Consider the following 26,604-nt stretch of genomic DNA (forward strand, 5'->3'; position numbering starts at 1 on the left):
TAATCAACTAAAATAGCAGTTCTGGTTTAAACTTCATAAGCAATGGTGTCAATCAACAGAATCTAATTTTCTAGAATATTTTGAATTCTAAACTTGGATTTTTTTCCCTCATAGTGCTGTTTTACTGAGTTACGGAAAATACAGTAAGCAAATAATTTTGATATTCAACACAATTCTTGCACTTCTTTGTGATAAACTGATGCACTAGACAAAGCACAACTGGTTCGTGCCTCGGTTATAGAAGGGTCAGAAAGGTGAACACTACTGGCCACCCAACCTGCAGAGAAAAAAGTGTGAGTCTATGAAGTGTACCATAACTGAAAAGAAAGATATTTTGTGCTCCCTTACAAAAATTCTGAAGTGAATACTCATTTTATGGTTTCAGCTACAGATCACTAAAACTCCTACCATTTCTGGAGACATGCCTAAGTGTAACAGTACACAGACACAGTTCAATTATGCTACTGTGCATGAATCCAGTAAGTTAATTAAGTCTGCACAAATACACCCTGCTGAATACCTGTCATGTCTGCTCCTGATTATCCTTATTAAGCCCAGAAAGGCAAGGAAAATGCATTTATTCTACCTACAAACACACCCTCAGAACTTTTCAGCAATATCAAAGAAGAGCTATCCCCCCTCAATATCAAAAACTGTTCTTTAAATGGGTAGCCAACTAAACTGCAGAGATTTAATTATGGGATTCAGGAGAACCACTGTGTGTGTGGGTCATGATTCTTTAAATATCAAACACACCAAGTTTTAATCCTATTACCTCTTTGCTTCAGTGCTTCAGCATCTGCCTTAAAGGCCAGCCCACTGCTCCATTGCCTTCATCTTCTGCACTCAACAACCTGCTCTAAGCAGAGCTATGACCCTCTGGCAGAACATAAGAGTTCCATGAAAACTCTTTTAATCACAAGATAAACATGCAGGACTTCACTGCAGAGTGCTTTTGGGCAACACACAACACGTGGACAGTGAAAGGTTAATTTGAAAGCCTCAAAGACCTTCTCTCTTATCAACATGTAATGGGAGAGAAGGTGGGCAAAGCATCTAAGACATCCTTACATGGGAAGGTGCACAACAGATGGTGCTGACACAAGCACACCGTACAACAGACTCTTCCTTTCAGAGGAAGTTTCCACAGATGTCAGATGGACAGACCTTTCCCGTGCAGGTCAGGTACAGGGAAGCAAGCTGCCCTGAGATGTAAATGAATTCACCTACCTCTGGTCCCTCTGAAGCTGTCAATAAGGATAAAGTGGCAGATCCTATGGTAGAAACCAGTTTTTCCAGGCAGAGAACAGAGACTTCCATAAAACACTAATGGCAACTTACTCAGCATCCAGCTTGTCTCAAATTCAGATTTTTGGACAGTGCCCTAAAAGGACTTATAGCTTCTACTGTTCTCAGAGACCACCCATCTCTCCTAAATATACATGGAGTTTAGCTTCTTTAATCCTGCTACAAGCCAATGGGAGACTTTCACCTGCTTTGTAGGAAGTGCATGCTGTCCTCTACATCCCGAAACAAAGACCTTTAGTTCAACTAGCAAATCAATTGAAAAATCAAGGCTAATGCTTAATCTTTGATCAGTTTAACTAAAAGAAGGAAAGACGTTAATCCACAGGGATATCTTTTCAAAAATGCCACGTAGAAATTAAGAGTTGATGTGATCAGTAAAACATTACAGAACTGTCCTAATAAGCTAGAGGTGTAGGACTGTGGAAATCCCACAGGTTTTTCATTCTGAAAAAAAAGAATTCACAGGCTGACTGGTCTGCCACAAACCCCACAAAGGACGGATCTAGTTCCACTGGCAGTATTACAAAACTAGAGGTGTCCTTTCTGGCCACTACACTAAAGTCTTGTCACACATTCAGAATACCTGAATGCACAGGAGAACTTCTTCTTTTCTCACTCAGGTTTCATTGACTTTTAACCTATTTCATAGCTTCCAGTGTTAAAGTAGCTTCCACTGTTCAAGTAAGATAAAGGCTCTGCATGCTGGATAGAATACAAATTATAACAGTATGTGTGTATATATATATACACATACACACATACTCTTTCCTAAAAACTGAAAATTAACAAGACTTGGGGAAAGCCCCATATGTATTTATCAGGTGGCATCTACAGAAAGCCTCACTGGCCCCAAGCATGCACTGGGAATGCTGCTGGACACAAAAATCATAGAACCAGCATGAGAATTAGATTAAAATAAGAAATCCATACCCTAGAATTTCAATACTTTTCTCCTGTCTGTTTTGGAGCCTTCTGAAGAAGCAATGACTTTTTTTCTTTCCAAATCCCTAAACAAAAGCAGATATTCTTCTGCTCTCACTTAACTCCCGTTTGAGACTGTGCAGAAAAAAATGTGGCAATATGCAACCGCAAGAGCTGGCAACATTATATCACCTGTTTTCTTGTGGTATCCAAAAGGTAAGTTTTTGCATCTCAACTCCCAACTTTCAGGGTGCTGCCATCTTTGCAAATTTGAATTCTGTTTTTCTCTGTGCCTCAGCCCACACAACCAAGTCTTCCTCCAGCAGGTGGAGATACAAATACAATGAGAATTTTCAGATTAAAAAACCCCACTGTGCTCTACAACCCTGCAAAGAAATGGACAGGCCCAAAGTTGACAGTACTCAGATCTCACTGCTCTGTTGTCTCTTAGCTTCATTTAGAGCTGTATAAGGTTTTCATAGATTTTTTTTTTGTTGTGCATGTGCATTATTCTGGGTGGCTTGTGCACTGACTCACAATCCAGAAATGGCCTAAGCTCTTACCAAGCTATTTAGATAAGGAAGAAAGATAGAAAACAGATCATCTGTGGTACTTAAGTAAATCTGAATTAGGGGACAAGCAGATTTGGCCCCAAAGGATGTTTCAAGTTCCTGAGGATATCAGATGGTGACAGATAAACCAAACACCCTGCATCCTGTTTTAATTTATTTGCAGTCTATCTTGTCAGTCTGGAAGGTTGTCTAGAGTTTCACAGCATTCTATATTTTCTTTTAGATACCACTCTGTGTAAGCAGAGCAGGGGAAGGTGTAGCCCTCTTCAGAATAGAAATACAGCTAAGTAGAGGACAATATAGGACATCTCTCAACAGGCACTGGGAGGCTAACAGGTCACTAAATACTCATTGTAAATGTATGTGGCATGGCAGTAGATAAGAGAAAAAATGTGGCTGTCTTCCCAGTGACCTTATGAACTGACAGATGGGATAGCAGTTCACAGTTTCATACTCTGCTTTTCATATCATGGATATTGGGGGGTGAGGGGAGAGAATGAGCTTCTCAAATGAATCTGAAGAGATGTGAGGGACAACACACTGAAAGCCATTTAGATGCACAAACAGTACAACCAGACATCACAAAAAAAACCCTAGACTCAAGTTCCTCAAAGCTATCCCAACATTTCTTATCTCCCACACATGGGAAGTCTGCATTTTGCTGTGATTCTCTAGTCAGAATTCTTTAGTCACTGTCTTGGTCAAATCACTCTGCACAGCAGCACTGGCCCTCAGCACTGCCAGGCGCTGCTTGCTGGTTTTGGAACCAGGCACCGTGAAGAAGCTGGAGCTGCAAATTTCAGAAGATTCAATTTTCTCCTCTGACTTTGGCAATCTGGTCTCTGTTAACTCCACATCTGCTGCAGGGAGGTGGCAGCAAGCCTTCCATAGCTCCAGCTTGCTTTCAGGCCATTGACCTTAAAGAAATGGGGTTGCCTACAAATTGTGGTATCAGGGGTTATATAAATATGTAAAACTTGAGGAAATATGGGAGAGGCACTTGCTAGAGGTGACACACTAACATTATGTTAAAAACCCAACTATTTTCCATGCTGCTAAGAAGTAACTCCTTTTTTCCACGAAAGACCAGAGGAAATTTGCTAGATTACTACTGGGAATATAAATGCATTTTTAAAGAAAACCAGGTATCAATCCCAGAAGCCATTCCCCATTTTACCCTTGGACATCTGCCTAATCCAGCAGCCAGCCTGGGCTGATAGCCAGTGCTCTTCCATTACAGGCTGAGCAATCTCAACAACAGCTAGGAAACCAAGTGTAGCAAGTGCAGGACTAACAAAGTGACAGGTCCTGTTAGCTAAGATTTATTGAATGAAACAATACACTGCTGATGGCTCATAATTCAAAGCCCCGAAACCCATTTAGATTTGATTGTCAGAATGTGCTGGAAATGTCCAGTCTAATTTTATCACTTATATCCCCAGCAGAATCTCTGATCCTCTGTTTTTAACCAAAACCATGTAAGAGGCTTTGTTCACTGCTTTACCTTAATTTTGAAAACTTGAAATGAGTTTGGCACTGGCATGAAGACTGAAGCTGACAGTTTGATTGCTGCCACCACCTCTTATTTTCTCTAGGAATTGGAGTACATCTATCTATAGCCTGTGGTGGAGTTCTCCACATTGCCCCTTGGTTAACTTCCCCATGGAAAGGACATGGAAAAGCAGAGTCTAAATACAGGGTTTTGAGCTGCATTCTACAATCAAAGGTAAATTGTAAATATATCTTTTTAGTCTATAAGTCAAGGTAAACTATTGAGCACGCAGAGCAGCTCAGCTCTATGGCTTGGTTGGAGGTAAAAATGCAAACTCTGCCTTGAACTCCTGCTGCCAGGCTGCAGAAATGAATTTTCTCATCACAAGGCTCCACTGCTATTCTCTGAGCTGCACTAACGCTGGCCCAGTTCTCAAAACACAGAGACATAGGTAGTGCTTGTAGAAATATGAAATACATGAGCCTGAAAGACACGGGCTTCCAGAAAAGCACATAGTTTAAGAAGTTTAGAAGACCTGATAGTTTAGAAACTGCATCTGGAGTGAAAACCCCTCATGCTTAAGTAGAAGGAAGGGAAAGTCCTGGAGTCTCTGGCTAAGGATCCATCTCCATAGCTGCAAGAAGCACTCGTATTGGAGGCATCACTCAGGGCATGAGGCCTCCAATATCTGTAACAGGACACGGATTGGATTGAATGGGAAACAATGAAGTCCAAGTCAGCCACAGCCTTCCTTGGTTAATTCAAGGAAGATGAAAAGCTTAGGTATCTAGGAGGAGGTAGAGCTCTGAATTCTGACCCCAACTCCCCTACCAAAACCTCCAGGGCAAGCTGCCAAGTCATTAAGCCCCACTGCCAGGAAGGTGGGAACTCAAGCTAATAAGAAACCGGACACTTTTTCAATAAAATATCTTGCTAAAACTAGGACATCTCTGCAATTTTGCAGAGGATGCTGAATCAGCACAAAACATCCCTGCAGAGGAAATTTCTCCCCAGACCACTGGCACACTTTGTAAATCCTAGACAGTTAGTCAAGGAGACATGGAGATGTAACACACTTTTAAAAGGCAAAGTAAAACCAAGAAATGAAAACCATTTGGGATTAGCACTGCTCCAAAGAATGAGTTCATACTGTCTCTGCTCCCAAATTAGACCGTTGCTTTAAGCACCACAGCTAAACTCATTATGTATTCTTACCAGAAATATGCTATAAATATCAGATGCAAACAGATAGCCTTGTCCTGCACAACAAAGTGTGGCTTTCTCCATTTTAAAATATTAATTCCTCTGTAATGCAGAAAATTTTAAGAGTTTTAAAGCATTTTAGAGTGCCATGAAAAAGGCAATATGACTAATCAGAAACAGCAAAAACAGAAACAAGATTAAGATATTGCAATTCAATTTCCTAGAAAATAATGTGCCACCAGCTGTGTAAACTTTCTCGTAGCTAAAACAAATATTCTGAAAACAAGCAGGCAGCTGATTTACACTGTAGCACGTCTCCTCAGCAGTCAGGCCTCCCAGGGAAGCTCTCGAGCTGTCTCCTAGACTGTACAAGAGCTTTAAAGATAGTCACACAACAAACTCATTTGATAAAGAGAACTCTGAGTGATCTTTAATTTTTATGTTCAACTCATTAACTCTGAGCTCCTGCTGACACACCCAGTTACTCCTGCCTCACATACTATACGGCCCCTGGACGCAACGAATAACCAGCACAGCGTGCACTTATTCTTCTGGCATACCAGACAAGACACATGCAGACTCCAGCAGCTGGACTCTGGTTTTCCCTCCTACAGAGAGAGGCCTACCTGCTGATTCCAGTCACAGGCACTGTGCATTCTGTAGAGTTTCCTCTTCTGGAAACTATGAAGCGGCCTTGTACGGGCAGATGTGCTCACATTAGTTACAGAGACAGACCTTAGTCTTGTCCTGTCTCTTCTTCTTTTCTTGATGTGCTGATGATCAAGCAACCAGCTGCTTGAAGAGGATACCTCTCTGTTGTCTGAAGCTCTGCAATTTCATGATTAATGGGGGGAAGAAATACAAAAAGTTAAATATGTTCCACATGCAGAGGCCAAGACTTCACACACTGATTAGCATTAGCTATCTAATTCTAAGAAATTTTATAAACGCTAAAATGTTTTAGCACAGTGTTTCACGAAACAGTGTTATGTGCTTTGTTGATGAATTCTATGGTCAAGAAAGGAAGTTTATTTTTCTTGTTTACCTTTCTGCTCATGGAAACAAATGTCAAAATGAAGCCCTCAAGCATATAGTGGGGTTTGGTTTTTCCAAATTCAAGAACTCTCTTTCTAACACTTTTAACACCTATGAGTTTTAAGTTACAATTAATATTTCACTTCAAACTGACATTCCACTCAAGACAGGAGACCTAGAGTCCTGCCCTAATACTTTCAAGATTTTTTAGTTTTGCTCAAAACCTGAAACCTAAGCAAAGCTTTACAAACCAGTGACCATTCAGCATAGGGGCTGAAACTCACTGTAAAGCACTTGTAGCAAAATTAAGAACTCTACACACTCTGTGTGGAGTCAAAGTCAAGTGCAAAAACGTGGCCAAGAGCAATAGAAAACCCTTCACAGATATGAGGAACCCCAGACCACTCTAACCAATCTACAGCCAGTCTGCTCACCAAAACACACAACTGTTCCACAAGGTAAGAATTCAAAACACTCTCCCAATTGGGTGGGAATGACTCAATGGGAAGACTGCACTTCCCTGTTATAGGCATTCCTGATTTTATTGTGTTGCTGTAGGAACATCTGCCTGCAAAGTTGAAGGCTTGCTGCAAAAAGCACTCAAGTGTGCATTTATTTTTACAAAACTTAAGAATTTGATCACAACTCTAAAATGCCTGAGCAGTGCAAGTATACAAGACATTTTGGCCTTGGTTCATGACAGGTCATCTATCTGCACAAATTATTATTTTGTCTTATGACAAGTCACAGTTTTATTAGTAGAACTGTAACACAATAAAACATGAAAAGTAATTCATTATAGGGCCACTTACACATCTTTTTTGACAAATGGTATTCTTCTAACAGTACATTTTTATTAAACAGAAAGGCTTATTATGGAAGTGTGATTAAACACCATCCCATGCTGTGCTGGTGTGGCAACAAGGCTTTATAGGCTTGAATTTGAGCTGTCCTTCTGACACATCAGAACAATCCAATAAGCAACACAGACTCATGAAAAAAATGTGCTAATTAACAGAGGAATGGTACAAAGTAGTTAAAGGAACATATCAGTAAGTGCCAAGAAAAAGAGCAAAATACTGAAGCATGACATTCTGAATGTTAACACTGCATTTTCAAAGCTTAAGAAATAAGGTTTACAGTCCATTCAAAAGATTTCTTAAAATATTTTCTCTGAACTCTCAAAACCATTTTTTAATTATCCACCTTGTAGTCAGATGGTCTGAAGCCCAACTTCTAGACTTCCACATGAGAGACAACCTGGACAAGTAAATTAGAACAAAAAGCTCCTCAGTCTGGCTCCTCAGCTTCTGTGATTCCTGCCTTTGTTCTGGTGGTCTGCCCAGGTCTCTCTGCAGTCTCTGCCAACTGCTCTACAAACGCTCCTATGCCTTGCAGCAAAGCACAGCTCCATTTTCAGAGACAGCAGAGATCTCAGCTCCATGGCCTGGAGCTCCAGTAAAGAGCAGTGTGGTTTTCCTGCCACCTTTGTAAACAGGCTTCCCAATCAAGGTTTGAGTTGCCCATTTAGTTTGATCTTAGTTTGTGTGATTTTCAAAATGTGACTCTACAGTAGAGCACTGCCAGCTGAGAAAGTCATGAAATTTCTGGGAACACTCCCTTCAAAGCTCACAGGTTGGCCTTTCTGGCTCTTGACCTTACTCCCAGGTGGACACCTGCACACAAAGACACCAGACAGGCACTGTTTGCACTGAAGTAATGAACTTTTTCCTTCCTCTCCCCTCATAATAAAGTGGCTATCACTAGCCTAGGGAACTGCTTCTACAAGCAATGCATCTGGCTAATCTTGGCACCTAGATTCAATTGAGCAAAGAAAAGCTACATAGAGAAATGAAGGCACTGATGTAATTAAACCTTGACCAATGGCAATTCAAAGTTACCCACATTCAGTCAACCAGGAAATGTACATGTACCTCCACTTCCACTGGGAACAGTCCAAACCCCATGATTACCAACCCCAAAGAACTTCATGCTTAGACCTACTTGAAACATGGACTATTGTGTTTTTCACAGCAACTGCCTACAACCAATTTCAAGAATTTACTTCAGTAAAAATCGCTTTCAGCTGTTTTTCCCCCCCTCAAAACAACAAAAAAAAAATCCCCGTTTCATTTGATTTTGATTTCTACTTTCTGAAGTACTGAATACAGTGAGAGTGAGCTCTAAAAAAAGCAAGGGGAGATGTAGCCAAGAATTAAGTTAACTGCAGCTTTTAACTGTCTCCATTGATTGAACACAAAGCTACTACAATAAAATACCTCAAAAAATCTGAAACACACTCAAAAAAACCCCAAGAAGTAGGAGGGAGAGAATTTCTCTGCAAGATTCTCATGATAACCACCCTGTATCATGCTTAATTACCATCTTTAATGAAAAGTATTTATTTGCAGATTTCTAAACACTTCATAAACATTGAAAAGTTAAAATTACCCATTTAACTCATCTAGAAAGCTCTCAAGTCTCTCAGATCCCCTTCCAACAGCTAACTCGTCAAATTCCAGTTCAGAGCTACAGCACTGAGAAAATCTTCCAAGTCCTAACATTCTCTGGGCTTTTTATAGGTCATGAGTAGAAAACAACCAACCTTGGAGAGAGTGGTCCATGAGCAAACAACTGTGTTACTTATGAAATGGAAAGAAGACTGATTTTGGACAATGCCTAATAAATCAGAAGAGAGTTGGCTTGAAGTGACATCATTAGAGTCTGTCATCAACAAGTCAACTTCATATGCTCCTAGAAACATTTCTAAAAGGAACTCTTCCTCAGCTGTCTCATGAAAAAGTCACAGACTGAAGACACAGCCTAAATTACTCTCTTCTTTCACATACTCATCTCTATTAGGAACTCCTATTTCAGGGCTATTTTTACTTCAAAACTCTGATTTTCCTCCACATTATCTGTAAACAACTGATACATCAGGAGCATGGATATTACATGACAGGACCTCTTCATCCTTAAATTTAGGGCAGAGTCACAAAATTGCTGTGGAACAGACGGCAGCTAAAGAAGGTGCCCATCCAAGCTGCTCATTATAATCCCTTTGTGGGAGGCTACAGCCTCTGTAGCAAAGCTGCTGACACAGACGGCGTGGTCAGCTCTCCTTGGAGCCGGGAGTCAGGGAATTATGTTCTGCTGCACACTCTGCCAGAAACACCACAGCTCGAGCTGGGAACAGTTTCTTCATCCACCTGATCTTAATTAAGACCTGTGAATACCAGCAACCCCTCCATCCTCAAAAATCACATTACCAGTATCAGGAAAAATATCCAACGTACCCAAGCCTTTTGTAAGACAGAACCTTAAAGCTGTTTTGAGACTAATACTTATTATAGCCTGTACTGTACTTAAAATCTCTGAATAAAGGATGGAATTACTTTGAGTAAAAGATGGACTAGTATTGAGAAACATTCTTCTACAATATTAATTTCAAGCTACAGTCATCCTAGAAGGTATGTCCATTCAGAACAAAAGACCTAAAATGAAAAATAGTACCTCCAGATTCCTGAAAATGTAGGTGGCAAAGACAAATTTGGCCTTTTATTGAAGACTGATGTGCTTAAAATTAATGGCACTTGCCACCCTGACACTGACCCATGCTGGGACACAGGTGACATTGCTTATGTACTCTCTTAATCTAGTTTGTCACTTTTCCAGAAATAAAGTTGTACTCGCTATGACAGAAGACATTAAGTCTCAAACAATCACAAGTAGTGTGTTGCTGAACTCTTTCATTACTTCACAGATACATTCATCTTCCCAGTACTTAAATGTACTTACAGTGGCTGCATACTTTTATGATGTCTCAAAGAACAACACAAAAACCTACTACTTTCAAACTTATAAACAAGACTTGACTTCTCTTGAAGCTTACAGAAAGCAGCTCTCTTTTCCTGATTTAATACTGTAATGATTATTAGTTCCATCTACATAACTTTACCAAAGGTTATTCTCAAAAAAAAAAGCTATTACACCGTCATCTACCTGAAGGAGATGCCATTGACCAACTGTCTGTGCCTGCAGATCTTGGAGGAAAGAGATGAAGAAGCTGGAGACAGATTGAGTGGAGCAATCAGGCTGCTGATGATTTCACTCAGTTGTGCACTCTGGAAAAAAAATTTAAACAAAATAAAACGTAGTCAGACTTTTATTCAGATTCAACAGCTCAAAGGTCCTGGGGTTTTGTTGATTTCCTACACAGGATTCCAGTCACATACATCATGGAATAACCACATTTAATTTCTTCTTGTGAATAATCAACTGTTGTATGGTTTTTCTTTCACAATTATTGTATTCAACTACACCAGAAAAACACCAACATAATCCTGAACAACCTGCCAAAGACATTGTTTATACATTTGAGTAAGTAGCACACAAAACACATTAGCAATCTTACTATTGAAACCAAAGGTTTTTAAAAGGGAAAAAGAAACCAGAACACTGCACAGCTGATGTTACAACAGCTGCAACCAGAGCTGGTAACTGGCCATTTGACAAGCATTTCACCAGAGGGGAAACAAGGTCAAATGTCTATTCATTGTACATTTTGTTCACTCAAAGTATTTTTCTTCTTAAAAGAATCCTCTTCATTGCTCACTGTACTTTGACAAAGGTGTTTTTACAAAGGGAGTGTAACTACATAAGGACTATTGTAACCACAGATAAAATTAATAAAATACTCTGGTATCCTCAAAAATAGCAACAAGAAGACCCCCCAAACACATCAAAACCCAGACTTTCAGAACTGCCCCAAAACAAATGCAGCCAACTTGTTAAGACTAAGAGCTACTCCTTGCAAAGCAATGAATTGTGGACTGACACCAGATAACATTTCACAATGATGTTTTTGTTTTAAAAGTCAGACCTTAAAGGCTGACAAAAAACGTAGTTTTCTTAGAGGAAACTGTGTTTTGCACACTAAACAGAAATTAAATGTATCTGAAATTGCATACTTCTTTTTTTAAAAAACTTTTACATTACTTTGTTGGATTTTCATTCAGAACTAAGAATGTTTAAAACATGCATTGCTAAAGGTTACCCAGTAAGCTTTCCTCACATTTTCATTTTACATTTACATTTTACATTTATGCAGAAGGGGGAAGAAAAACTTTTTTTCCATTTTATTACAACTCACATATTTTCTGTTCATGTTCAAATGATGTGATCGGGTGAAAATTTCACATCAGAATAAAATATTCAGGGATGGATATTGAAGCACAGAAACAGCAAGTCAATTACAAAAGGTCTGGACAAAGCAAACAAGATGCCAGTAAAACATTTAGCAGATTGATTTAAAAATCTCAACAGAATTCAATCTGTAAGGAGCAAAGTCTCTACAACATATAAAAGCACAAAAACAATGGTAGACTTTCAAAACACAAGGAAAAACATACATGTTTTTAAAAAACTTGCAAAGCTCTGAAAAGGACTTGAAAACAGTATTAATAAAAATTTCCAGCCTCAGTCACTTCCATTCTATATGAGGGGTTTTTTTGTTCACAAGTAAAATTATTTTTAACACAGAAATACAGACTGAAGAATCCTATGGGAATATCTGTGGATGTACTTCAGCCTACAGCACTGCTGCTCCTAATACTGAACAAGAAGAAACTCAGACCCTCAGATTTAAGGTTGATTTACAGAACTGGTAGTCAAAAAGGAAATCAAACCCCAGAGCCTTCTGTGGTGCAAAGGGAAAAAATCCAACGTGATCTGTGACGTGTTAAAGGAAAAACACCTTTAATTCCAAGTAATTTTCAGATCATCAAAGTTCTTCGACCAAGTTTGTGGCTACCTGGGGACCAGGAAACACATCACTATGACTTTAATTGTCAAATGACTTACTGAAAAGTGTGTTTAATTCCCCAAGCAACCACTTAAAAAGGGGTAATTTACCACTTTCTAAAAATGCTCTTTGGTTTATCTTATGCAATTGCTGGCACTGAGAATATAAATTTCCTGTTTCATTGCTTCCCCACTCCTGCCTCTGGTGGATAAGATCTATCAAACAGGGGAAGCATTTTAAGAACAAAAAAGTATGACCATCAAGTAAGAAAAATTGGCACAGAGATTCACTAGTACCCAAAGCTACTTTTACCCCATTGAAAAAAACACGTGGATGACAAGGAATTTATGTGGAGCAGCAGAGCAACATATTGATGCCCCACAGTGGCTTTGTCATGTTTGCTTTACACAAACTGCATACATTCATTCTGGAAACAAATTTCCTGTACCTCCTTCAGCAATGTGATCCTATCATGTTCTTTATGTACTTCAGAGCAAAAGAAAACCCTGCTGGAGTCTACATCATATTCCCTGGAATTAACCTTGGAAACTTTTATAAACACCACGAAGCAGAACTCCCCTCACAACTACGCCTCCGCTATGCCTGTTAAGTACCTGGAATTCCTCAGCTCAGAACCTGATTCCCATCATGCTTGAGGAGGCAAATCAACAACCACATTCTGTTGGGGCTTTTTTTTAATTTCAAGTGCAACGTATCTCCCCTGTCGGCTGCGTGAGTATTTCCTGAAACAACGTGTGGCAACTCTACATTAACCTCACAGACCTACAAAGCAGAGGCAGGTTTGTGGATGGCTCTTGGAATTGTTACGTGGCCGCTTGAGTGGAAACGAAGCGGTAACACAGACACATCAGAAATAAAAGGCTAATTTGTAAACCTGGTGTACAATGTGGTTATTTAAGCCCTTCGATTCATCAGCACTCCCTCTCAGGACTGCAAAATATCTTCCCTTTTGGAAGTCATCACCATGGAACCTGCCCTATTCCTGTAGTCAATCATTTGGCTCCACTGACCGTTTAATTTTGTTTTACTTTACCTGTTTTTCTATGTTTCGTAACAGCAGAGTAGGACTGCTGGGTGACATTTCAAAGTCATGCTCCGGCAAAGAATCCTGTCTCTCAATGGCAGCTTGCGAATTCCCTGTGGCGTTTAATAAAGCTTCTTGGTCTGTCAATTGTATTTGCTTCTTCAGAATGTCTTTTGGAAATGGGAATTCTTCTAAGATCACCATCCCCTAGACAACAGCAATTGAACACAGTTGGTTGACAACAGATTAACCTTCCTAAATCATTTTTAAGGGACAGTCAAACCTGGCACGTCCCTCTTAAATCCTCCCAATGACTTTTGAACACTTAAACTAGATTTTAAAAACATTTAACAGCTAAAATATAGAAATAGTAGGCATTTTCCTTAATGAAAAGCTGTATCATTTTTGCTATTCCTTATAGAAGCAACCATGCCAGTGCTATACCACTGTTTAAACATCTGTGCCAAAATTCAAATCAGAAATTCATAGTCATTAGAGTATTATATGATCCTTTGCCACTGATATAAGATACCTTCTCTCTAAGAAACAACCTCCCTTTGATCTGAAGTTAGTTTTACTCTTTGCAGTCAATAAATTTTGCAGAGGCATTTTAAAGTGCTCTATTTCTCTTATTCCTATCCATGTTCTAAGTAAAACATGAAGGCAGTTATTTTTTATGTAGTGGAGATTATACAATTCAAAACAAAAGCCTTTTACATTTTAATAATTTTCTTTAAGGTGAGATCTTTTAGAGTTTCATAATTAGAGGTAACTATCCTAAATATTCTACCAATCTCATTACTTTGCAAGACCATCTGCACAAATGTGGTATCAGACATGGTGTAACATCTAGAATGCCACCTAACAAAATAAATATAACTTTACTTGGTAGGGAAATAATGGAGTTTCAGAAATGGAACTAGGAAAATAATACCCCTATTGAGTTTTCCACATGACAGATTAGAAAAACAGAAGTGTCAAGTACAATCCTAGGTAATGTTTCAGTTGGTTTGTTTTAAAAATTTAAAATGTTAGACAACATACAAGCAAAAACAACTTTGTAACAGTCAAACCCAGTCCTCAAATAGTCCCTTAATTTGCCATTATATTGAGCAAATAAATTTATTACTCAGAAAAGGCTATCAAACCTCTCTTTTTCCCAAGAGAAAGAAAGTACTTGCTTTAAAGTACTATTACTCAAATATCAAGCAGATATTGAAGGAATGGGACCATTCAATTACATTGCCTCAAATTTGTCTTTCTAATAAGAATATTCCACTAAAACCAAGGAACAAGGAAGACTGTCATAATGTAAACAAATGGAAGCCCTATTATTATTTCTTTTAGCAAGACAGACTTCACCTAAGTTGTGGCTGTGGAAAACTAAGGATCTTGTAGTTCTTCTCAGACTTTGACTCCTGCCTTAGCAGCCACTTGCCTGAAAACATGAAAGCAAATCTCAAAGAAACATCAAAGGGAAGACCAGGAGAAAACATGAAATTGTCCTGTTCTCACCATGTCTCTAACTTATTCCCTTGTTTGAGTTATAAATTCAAAGCTTCAAACAAAGATATTCTCTAAAACCAAACAAAGGTGCTTGAAAACTTGCTTTAACATCCAAAAGGGGCACAGAGATTCTGAATGTCCATCAAGTCAATACTAGATTTTCCACACAGGTGCTTTTCCATTTCCAGCAGTGGAGAGAAATCCAGATAGTATTATACTATGGGCAGTATGTTCAAGGAAATTCAAGTAGAGATCTAATTTTTGTTTGCCACAACAGGAGGACAAGGTACCTTAATAGCTTTAGACTCCATTAGAATTTAGAATCTTTAGGTCTTTTTAGTAAAAGAATGATAGGTCATGACCACAGAGAGTCTAGAAAGTCTAAAACCCAAATTCTGAGATCAGAGGAACAGGAAGACACACATGAGAGTGGTGAAAAGAGGGACACACACACATACATGCTTCCACTCGAATTTTATTTTTTGAAGTTGCAGAAACCTGTTTACCAAGCAAAGAAAGAGGAAAGCTGAAAAGGAAGAGGAAAAATGACAGACTGTATGGAAAGGGAGAGATGGAATAGGCACAGAAGACGAAAAGTAAAGAATTAGAAGACTAATATGGACTATATGGGAATTATACGTTAAGTGGGTTACAACATTGCTTTGGCAATGACTGCCCTTCCTCCCAAATGGAATTGTTTTGCAGATATAACGACTCAAAAGATCCAGGGCTGCTACTTCTGTCTGTGTAGAGATGGAGAAAACACAACATAGTAGGCCAGGAAACAGCCCACAATTTATTCATCTCCCTTCCTATTGCGTTATGGTGTTCAAGGAGTGGCATTTTGCTTGAAATCATTGTTCAGTGGCTATGAATCACATTTTTTTCCACTCAAAACACATGAAAAACACTCTGAAACCATTAAACACAGCGTACAAATTCTAATGATATTCTGTAACTCCTTTGCAGCCACTAAAAGAAAACAAAGAGCTCTTCTATCAGCCCACTTGTCCTTCTCTAGCTGCTGCATTGGTGTATTGTAAACATGCACACAAAAAAGTCCCATCTGAAGGAAATAGGTGCCTTCTTTCATTATGGGACACAATGCCAAACACTGAATATCACAGCTGGCAAAAGGGGCATGAAGTTTGCAAAAAGGAATGTTCCTAAAAATCTCCAGCAGGAGGATGACTAGGATCCAAGCCAACGTACCACCTAATGCGAAGAAAATGCTTGACTAAAAGTATGTTCTTCCTCTTATTCCTCTGATATTTATTTCTCCATCTCCTGTAGCTCATCAGATCTATGACATCCTAAAGGCTGACAGCTTTTGGGTGTAAGAGTGTGCATGTTTCTGGTATTTAGGGCTACACTAAAACATGGGCATTCTCACCCTTTACCAAAGTACAAAATCTCCTTTCAGTTCTGTGGGCACAGACCATCCAACAAAGGCTTTCCAATTCTTTGGTAAAGAAAAACCTGACTGGGGAAAAGTTGGATATGAAAAGAAAGGCTTTGAGGGCGAAAGGAGAAGAAGGAATAATTTTTCTTTATGTGCTCTGGGGTGATTTACCTCTCCTTTTAAACTCCTTTTCAGTCTCATGTTCAGCCACATCAAGTCTGAAGCATCTTCTGGCTACTCTCAATCTGTGCTTATCTGACCCCAACACAGACCAGACAAGCCACATGAGGCTCATAACTGGTGAGTTAAAGCACTCTCTTCTAAAATCCCTCACTATCACATCACCAGAATTATCACACGTTTGGCTTCTTGTACATGAGAATGACCTGAGGAACCCATTAAAGGGATAGCTACATTACTAATGTTTTAGGAATGTCACTTTCCCACTGTCTAGCCAGTTCAACTTACAAAAACTAGTACATGAGTTACACACATTGGAATTTTAGTAATAATTAATCCTTGACCTGTTCAAAATGCTGTACAAACATTAACTAGCTAATCCTCAGAATAAACATGCACTGCAAGTAACAAAAAACCCACTCTGAAAGCCCACAACACAAAAATGAATAACCAGCCATCGCACCTGAAAACCAAATCTCGCCTCTTTTGCAGAGGGAAAAACTAGTGTGATAAATTGTGCTGGGCCCCTGAAAGCCACAAGTCACTAACTCTCATAAACAGGAAGGTTCCCAAATCCCAGTCCCATACGAGTGCCTTTAGGGTACAACACTTTTTAGCTCCTGATGTCTTTGCCATTAACTTTGCATGCAATAGCCTGCACAGACACAAGAAGTCTAGGGCAAAACAAACAACAAGAAGGAACCAAATAAATAAATACTACAAAAAACACTATCAAAAGATGATTTGAAATGCCCATTTATGAGCTTACAGACAATACCTTGGTGGCACGAATCTGCCTGTGAAGGTCAGTTAGTTGTTGGATTTTGTATTCTAGTTCTGAAATCTGGGCTTGAAGCCACGTCCAACGGCTGCCAATTCTAGCTCTGTCTGCAAGCCACTTCCATTCAGAAGTATAGCTGCTGTGAAGACAAAATGCTGGTTAGTCCAAAAATAAAGATAACCACATTTGCACAAGAACATTTTTGACAGCTGCTCTGCCTCATGTTGCAAGTATCTCAGTTGCTTTCAGAAAATATCTGACTATACCCATCCAGTTTCACATCAGCTTATTTCTGTAGCAACAGAACTTGCCCAAACCAGTAGAATTCATGTTCATTGGCTACTCCCAGACTAAGCTAGTTTTCTGTTCAGGATTATAAAACTTGGAGCTGGATAAACTACCAAACTGTATCAGTTAAGGTTGAATACAGATGTGTAAAGAATTCCAGTAATTCCACCAGCAAGAATCCAAACTCTTACACCACACTCCCTCCCACAAGCTTTCACAAACACTGTTTGCTAACAATTGGAATCTAATAAAACACCATCCAGCAATGACCAGCTAGATATCAGGTCACTGCCCAAAAAATCCAACTAAGTAGCTTAGATTTCTTTTTTTCAAACTATTTTATAAATACAGCTGTGTCAGTTCAGTATAGTCAGGTCACTATTACTGTTGATTAAAATAGGTGTATTTTGTAACACAAAAAAATATGCCTCCTGGTACTTGACATGGTGATTAGCTTAATTTTATTATGCTGAATTCATCACTGGTATCAGCAAACATTACTCAACTTACCTATTAAACAAATTAATGACACAGTGGTAACACTCAACAAACAATATTCAACAAGAGAAAGCAAGAGAAAGACAATGCAGTATTTTAGCATACAACTTCCACTACTATCCTACTATTATCTGAGTTTGTTTATTAATTTACAGAAAATAACTAGTGCTTTTTCCCCCACTGAAGTTGACAAGTAGCTAAAAGAACTGTAAAAACAAAATCAAATTTCTGGGAAGTAAGGGCTTTTACTCAAGTTATTGGGAAAACTACTGGATCTAAATCCTGGATGACACTGTACGTAAGTTCTGCACAGGCAAAATATACGATCTCCTGTTCCCCAGGCAGGGAGGAGCACTGAAGTATCACAAAAGATACCAAAAAAAAGCAGATGCCAGTGAATTGGCGCAGGAACATCACAGAAGTGTAATTGTTTCATGCAAAATTTTGTGTCAACTACCTCAATAATGAAAGAAAGATAATACAGCACCCTGGAGAAGATGGTAGACATGTCCTGGCATGAGTAAAGAAAAGCCAAATGTGAGAATCCTAATATTTTCAGGGCAAAGACTATAAAACACAATATGACTCAAAATTTCAGAACTTGCAGTCTCCTTAAGCTATCATAAATAGTAAGAATAGACAGTACATCACCTCTAAAAAACAAAATTTCTTCCTTTTAGATAGGAGATTGAAATGTCCTATCTAAATATAAATTCTATGTGGAAGCAAAGTGGACTACCATCAAAAAGAAATTCAAAGAACTCTATAAATATATAACATAATAAATTGCTTACATTTTACATATTCTATAAGTAATTTTCTCCTAGGAAAAAAAGGCATATAAAGTCATCTTGTGAATATATGTTTTTCTGACAACTCCTTTTTATTTCTCTTTGTTTTCGCATTATTACCAGCAAAAACAGTCCGGTGACTTATGCTTTAACCAGGTCTTCTTAACAAGAACTTCTCTGGGATTGACAGCTTCTGCATGTATGTGCTCCTGGAATTCATAAAATACACTTTGCAGGGAAAGGGAGGGAATCTGCATTCCTAGTTTTCAATTAAATGTGTTCACACAAGTGTGGTGGCTGGAATAGTTAGGATTTGTCTTAGGACTCTGGGCTGGCAAAAAGCTAGTCCTAAGAAAGAGCTGCTTAATGAGGCCATTATAAATCCCTCAGTTAATCACTTCAACAAAAAAAGTTAAATAGGAATAAAGAGGATAACTGAAAAAAACCCAACAGGTTGGGTTGAGGTGCTTATTTCTGCTCCTTTCTCAAAAGGTAAACAAACAAGTGAACTATGAAACCCCACAAATCAGGACATTGTAACAAGAAAGCCCAGGAGAAAGGAAATAAATCACAGTGACAGATTTCCCTCCCAAGCCAGATGAAACAGTCTGAGGAGAAAGGTGAGCTACCCTCAAACAAACTGAGGCAGAAAGCAAATGAGGAAAAAAGAAAAGTGCCCTGTACACAGCTGGGAAACCAGAAGCAGAATGGAAAGGGCCAGAGCTGGTTTTATGTACCCTACACTGTATGAAATCACCATGGCATAAGGGAATCCATAAGCAATACCCAACCACAGCTGATAGAACCAGGACAGCTAAATGTTGTAACCTTAAGACAAATAAATTATATCCTCTGTATATTACTGTCTTACATATAAAACAAGAAACCTCTGCAAAGCTACGTCACCAGTTAATTTTCAAAAATGAGTTTGCATTTTTTCTTTAAACACAATATTAAATCTTGAATTAACTGCATTCACTCTTAAATACCTTACGTACATTTTTGCTTTGTTCTAAAATACAAGTATTTCTTAAGGCTTTAAATTGTACTATATAACTAACAGGATTTAATTACATCATGTAACGATGTCCTTAGACCCCACTCTAAGGAAAAGTTTCCACTGAACTAAGCACAAACATTTTAAGCTCAGGCTTGGCCTGAGCAATTTTAGCTTCTCTCTCCTGCCAGCCCAGGCTGCCCCATGGCCATTGCCTGCACGAGGACTCGGGCAGCTCCACGGTGACACAGATTAGAGAGTTGCTCCTGGGTAATTTCAACTTCAGAGGCAGGGAGAATGAAGCAAGTTTAGGCCTAGATCCCTTTCCCAGCTTTAATGCCTTGCAGACGGGATAAGAGGCAAGACCACTACTAAACTCTGTTCCCATTCCTGTCACTCATATTTGTTTGATCTTGCATTATTTATTTACCATCTTTGCTTCTAAGTCTATTTCTCTATAAATTATTTAGTAAAGCTTCCTCAGAGGAAGATAAAATCAGTATAAGCTATACTCACATTCCTGAAGTGAACTGTATGCATGCAACGTAGTATGGTCACTCGAGTGACAAACAACCACCTACTATTGTAAATTAAAAAAAATAAATCATTAAAACTCGCCCATAAATCTGTTCCTGGGATGCTAGAGAGTAAAGCTCAACATTCACTCAGTAAAGAAAGCTGTTGCAAGGTGGGTTCAGAGAATTCATTAATTCTGCAAATCCAGAGAAGAAAAAACAAACAAACAAACAAACAAACAAAAACAATCACAAAGAGTTACAAAAATAACCAGGCCTGTTACTGAAGGAGGAAGTCCGAGCAGGTGCTAAAGCAGAAGGTCCTGCTCTGGTTCTCTGTTGAGAATGAGAAAAGAATAAAGAAGTTTCTGTCTGTCCCACTTCCTGTGTGCTCCTTTTGCAAAGCATCTCTACTTTGTTTCTGTGCTTTCGACTCTAACATCAAACATCATCCACAGGAATTCCAAAGTCATTCTTCTGCTGGCAACTCAATACAAATCATGTTACACCCACAAAGTTTCTCATGATCAGTACTGTAGTACAGTGGAATATTAAATCTGCATATAAACTTACTGGTCTTGCAATTACTGAATTTGCAGACGATCTCCTGCATTCATCCAGGACTATTAGAATTGGAAGAGAACAGACAGTAAGCCTGAAAACAATTCATAAATGATGAAGGAGAAACAAAGTGGTGTTTAAAATGCAAAAAAAATAGAGAACCTGGGATTGATAGTAAGTATCCCGGACGGTTGACTCAAACAGGTATGGTGAGCACAGGAAAGAGTACTCTGGAGTGTGCAGCCCTGTGCCCACAGCAAGATTCTCCACAAGTGTCTTATATCCTGAAAATTAAAAGGAAACTAAGGCCTTCCAGCCTTGTAACTCCCAGTGTGAACAAGTAATGTGCCCTAACGTGACACGTCTGCACGGACAATGACAGGATGCTTCCTGCTGAACAGGAAAGGAGCGTGCTTGCAACAGACCCACATCAAAACTCCAAGAACTATGTTTGCCAATCCAAAACACAGTCTCCTTCCAAAAGGTTTCAAAGAACATCAACATTTTCAAGTTACAACACTCTTAAACATAAACAAGCCGGAGACTAAGGCACCCACGTAGCGTGGGTGGGAAAAAAAAATCTCCAATTCCAAAATTCTGCAATTAAAGTAAGAACGGCAGTTGTTCCTGACACCCCCTCACACTTACATTTCCATTCAGTCTCTTAACAGAGTATATGCTGCTCTTTCTGCCAGGTGATGTTCCCTTCAGTTAATCCACATTTTTCTGGCATCCAGTTTTCAGATAATTTAGTCCCAAAGTGACCTTTACCATCCCTGCTGGTTCATCTTCTCCTCTCACTGGGAACTCCTGGTTTGGCAGAGGCCAACTGCCAATCACACAGCAGTTAAGTATTTGGGAGCAAGAAGCAGCTCGTAAACCACAGAAAGACTACCCTCAGGATAAAGAGGAGGGAGTTTTCACTGCTGGGAGTCAGTGAAAACAACTGCAGAAGTTTAACATTTTTGTAAAGGATTGATTTCTGGAAACTGAAAAGCAAAAAAATATCAGAAGTTTCTCCAGTCTTTAAATCCCACTCAGACATCATATGACTCACCATGAAATTCGTGAGACTTAAAACACCGGAAAAAATCATACGTCCCTCAATTCTCCTGGGAAGCTCACTCAGTTGTACAAAACCACAAAACAGTTCATACTGTCCACATGGCACTCTGTCCCAAATGCTCCACCACTAGGATGGTGGGGGTCCCTCCAGGACTGGAGCTGAAAGACTGTGAACTTCTTGAGCTGCCCCTAATTTTACACTAGCATTACAGTCAGTTTTCCTGTGACTACACATGGCAATGCTCAAAAAGCAGCTGGCCTGAATACAGGTATTTTCTTGCAAGCCATTAAGGTGAGCACAGGGCTTCTGATACTTCCTGTAAACATGCCCACGAAATTCAACATGTCCATTTTTCTTCTCTCTACAGCCACTGACAGTAAATAACAGACTACCTATGAAGACTAGATGACACAATATGAAACATTTAAATTAGCTGAATTCACACATGTAGTGCTTGTATTTTAGATAATTTTATCTCTATTATACTCATGAGATAAAAGTGCCCACTACCAACCAAAATTTCCAACACTTGTAATGGTTGAACAAGCATGTCCAACTATGAAATGACCCGTAAATGCTTTCTCAAGGACTAATTCTTCCAGCACACCTACTCAATGTTTGTTTTCAGAATGAACCAACTTCAGTTGCTGTTGAAGTATTAATTCCCCTGGATCAGTTAACTGTTAAACCCATAATAACTACATAATTTAAAAAAACAGTGAGTGCTGTTTTATGAACTCGATCTCTTCTATGCATTCCAGAGTACAAACAAGATTAAAACAAACTGTAACAAATTCTGTCCTCTAGTATTATAGTTGATCAACACCACACAAGAAAACACTATTTACTGTAACAGTTCACTCTCAACCTTTGCTCAGACCATCTAGGAGCAATATGCCACAATATGCACCAAACCAAACTATGCACCCCCCACTCTCCCCTCCAATCAATCGAGGTGAGTTCTCTGCCACTCAAAATTATCCTGCAATCTCTGCAAAGATCTGCAGCCAGGTTATTCTTCTGGAGCCTCTGGGGTTGCTGTTTTCTTTGGTGTTTAACAGAAAGTTTTACCTGGCAGACATTTTCCTCTGAAACACTACACGGCTTCCCAGCAGTTCTCCCTGTCATCTACAGACATCAGCAACTGCTCATCACAACAATTCCTGGCACCCATGCTTGGTCCCACCATCTCTGACACACTGAGGCCATTTAATACTTTCAGAATGGCATCCAATAACATATGTTGATACCAATACACAACACACATCTTACCTTCCCAAACAAAAAAACTGCAGCCAGCTGAACATTTCTGCTATGCCATCAGGCCTGAGGAATTTACACAGTAACACCTGAAATTATCATAGATGTGATTTTCCCTTGAAGAGAAAATTCATGGTATAGAACCAGAGTGGGTGTGGAGGAGAAATTAAGCAGCAACAGAATAAGATTTTTACATCTTTCACAAAAAAGTTTAGAAGGGACAGTGGGAAGGAGAGCAGAGCAAAATCAGTATTTAGGGAAAAAAGGTTGTAGGAGAAAACTGTAAATATAGAAAGGGAGTCTCTGCGCTTGGATACCCTAGCAAAGAAGAGATTTCATAAGAATTTCACACTGGTGCTCTATATACTCCCTCATCTGAGAAATCACATCTTGCAAACTCATAAGATGCCACAGCCAGTAATTGCCTGCTACAGGGTTCCTGCAAAGAATCACTCTGCTGCTACCAGGTTTTACATTAGAAACTGAAACGTTACACTTGCACTCAATTGTTAACTCAATTTAGGGCTCAAAGAAGAAATTAAAAATTCAACTCCTTAAAAGAGTATTATCTGTTATAGCGTTGAACTTTTCCAATGGCTGGCTTCAAAACCTGGTATGTGCTTTTCATCTCCAATTCTGTTTACATAATTCTTTAGAGCTGTTAATGATAAAAAGACCAAATTGGTTGGTGGGGTGGAGTCAGTTAAAATATTAACTGCCCAAGAAGTAAAAACCTGCAAAAGGTAAACAATCAGCATAATTTCCTCTTAATAAATAAAAAAAAACCCCACACTGCAAAATGTGTATCTGCCAATGCCTTTTGTTAAAAATATTTTTTTAAGATTCCATTGGCTGCCCCAGCACCTCAGCTTCTTCCACAAAACCTCAGCACGCTGTACATCAGTCCAACAGGGAACAGAGAAGCTGGTAGTGCTAACATGCAGAGAAATTTATGCACGTTCATTTCTTCAGGATGTTCTTCGTGTTCTTCAGGAACAGCAGGGCTGCCTGGAAACAAGCTTCTTTTCTTGCCTTTGAAATGGCACAACATCAATAGACTAACAACAAAACACTAAGAACACAGGCCTAGAAATTCTCTGTAAGTATTACACAACTGCCCTTGAAAAAGAAATCAAGAAAGCAGTCCTAAGTCTGCAGTCCATGCTCAACACAAAGTAAGGCAGAGCTTATAAAATACATTCCTTTAAAGATCTGTGCAAATGGGTTGGTTCCAAAATTTGTACACATATATAAGGAAAAGGTGGGTACCGTATTCATGTAAGCTACAACTCCAGCTTGTAACTCATTATATATATATTTAGTATCAGATTTTAACGTCAAATTGATAAGAAGCATATTCTTTTTCGAGATGTTTTGGATAGAGAAGAAACAGTTGATCCAGAACTTGGAAGCCAGATGCACTTGAAATCAGCAGCACGGTTTTGGTAGTGGAGGGGCTGCAGCACCTCAGAACAGGGTAAAACTGCCCCATCAGGGACTGAGAGTCAGACAGGGCTGTGGCGGGTGGGGAAGTCCACAGTGGAGGAAACCAACGAGAAAGGAGGAGAAGCAGCAACACAGGTACCACCACACACTGACCTCCACCTCTGGGAACATGCCTTGCTGTCTGCTGGTGTGAGCAGTGTGCCTGCCCCCTTGGCTGGATAGTGCTGTGGGGAATGGGCTAACAGGAGAGCTGGAAGGACCCCAGAGTGCTCCTCTGGGGCAGTTTGGCAGCACTGGGATGGGTCCCACTTCAGGCCTTGAGGCCTAGGACCCACCCCAAGTGTGGGACCCAGAGGAAGCTGCAGAGGGGCTGAGCCCCCATCAGCAATACCTCAGCGGGGACCGTGGCACCTGCCCTGGGGACATGGGACACACTGGCAGAGGAGCAATCAAGGCTGTTGGGCCCCCACAGTTCTTTCAGGCGTGCTGTGGTTAGGTAATAGAAGAACCAAACAGCACATGGCTGTCTGCTCTGCAGGGTAGGGATGGAGTTCCTGGTGAGGTTAAACCCCGCAATCCAGTCTGCAGGGACAAGGCGTGGAGAGTACAATGAACGTAGGTTTGAACACTTTGGTGGTTTTGTGTTTTGTAGGAGCTTGGGGTTGACTTTCACTGGGTTTTACTGCTGCCCAGGAATCCGAGGTTATAGTGCACATATATTCAAACACGGACCTTCAGGTTTATTTTTTTCCAATACCAGAATCAGTAATTAAAGGTTTGTTAACTGAAAATGAAATTGATTTAAATTCCTCAACAGAAATAGTCTTCTCATAACAGCTAGGCAAAATGTTTGGATGAAAATAAAATAATTTAGAGCTATTTCAGTTTATTAAAAGAGAGCGCAGGTCAATATATTTAAATCCGACATCTAAAGTTACATTCCTAACCCATATTTAGCAGTATGAATGAAACCCTGTTAGAGGAGAGCAGTCCTGTTTTGGGAAGTCTTTATGCAGACTTTTTACTTCATGTGAAAAGGAAAGCATTTAAATGATTTCCTGTATCGGGGCCCAAAGTACACTGATTTTCAAAGGCACTGGATGTATATCCCTTTGAAGTAGATTCTCACAAAATCAGCGTTAGCTATAAACCAAAATAAGGCTGCCCTCTCTTTACAAGAAGTTATAAAGACAGTTCAGTGTTGTTTGTAAATGTGCCTTTTAATTAAAACAAACACATTTCTCAGCTTAGCAAAAGAAAAAAGCTAGCCATAAAATGCTGATTCATCAGCAGTTGACATCAAGCACTAACTCTTCTTCTCTACAATTTAATTAAGCATGCAAGGTTATATGCATACACATATGTGCCTGCCTACTAGATTTGCTACTCTACTATGCTGATTGTGTATTAAACAGTTATTAAGGAGAGCAATGCCAAAGTTTTATTTAATATGCATTCAGCATCTATCTAACTCAGAAGCTTTGACATTCCCAGCTCTAAGATTCCCTTGCAGGTTACAACCTGTCAAAGCTTCTGCCTTTCATTAAAACCTTTCAGTCTGCCTTCAGCAGCTGCAAAAATATTAATGCAATTACAGGTTAGAAATTAGGATCCTCACCCACAAGAACATTACTGTGGTATTGTAAGAAGGAAGTCTTGCTCAAAAGCAAGTTTTTATTGCTCTACATGAGATCTCCAAAGCAAAACACTAAATGCATGTGGGACCCTAAAGAAGTTGTAAATCCATCTTACAGAAATCCAACCAAGTGAGGTTAAATATATTCTGAAATAATACATGTATCCCTAGTGGGAAAACAGAAGGTAATAAAAAGCTATCTTTTCTTTCCTTCCCTGGTAACAATTCTCCTCCCACATCCTAGTGATAGAAGCCAAAAATCGAGAGAATGGAATTCTTGAAAAAGCAACATATAAAA

The 26,604-nt window shown here is 39.3% G+C and overlaps 1 protein-coding gene across 7 annotated transcripts in view; it reads right to left on the reverse strand.

Moving 5' to 3' along the window:
- The window catches only part of KANSL1L (KAT8 regulatory NSL complex subunit 1 like), a 59,316-nt gene that overhangs the window by 20,292 nt on the left and 12,420 nt on the right, over positions 1 to 26,604 (reverse strand). For 6 of the 7 annotated variants that reach the window (XM_027677986.1, XM_027677985.1, XM_027677990.1 and 3 more), the window contains exons 3-6: positions 17,246 to 17,387; positions 13,389 to 13,586; positions 10,534 to 10,655; positions 6,123 to 6,324 (exon numbers count right to left, since the gene is read on the reverse strand). In XM_027677986.1, coding sequence (XP_027533787.1) covers positions 6,123 to 6,324; positions 10,534 to 10,655; positions 13,389 to 13,586; positions 17,246 to 17,387 — 664 coding nt within the window. The remainder of the gene's footprint in view (positions 1 to 6,122; positions 6,325 to 10,533; positions 10,656 to 13,388; positions 13,587 to 17,245; positions 17,388 to 26,604) is intronic. The other variant, XM_027677987.1, reaches the window with a different exon arrangement.

The sequence above is a fragment of the Neopelma chrysocephalum genome, unplaced genomic scaffold, assembly GCF_003984885.1.
Source record: "Neopelma chrysocephalum unplaced genomic scaffold, ASM398488v2 Primary Assembly neopelma1_44, whole genome shotgun sequence".
Lineage (NCBI taxonomy): Eukaryota > Metazoa > Chordata > Aves > Passeriformes > Pipridae > Neopelma > Neopelma chrysocephalum.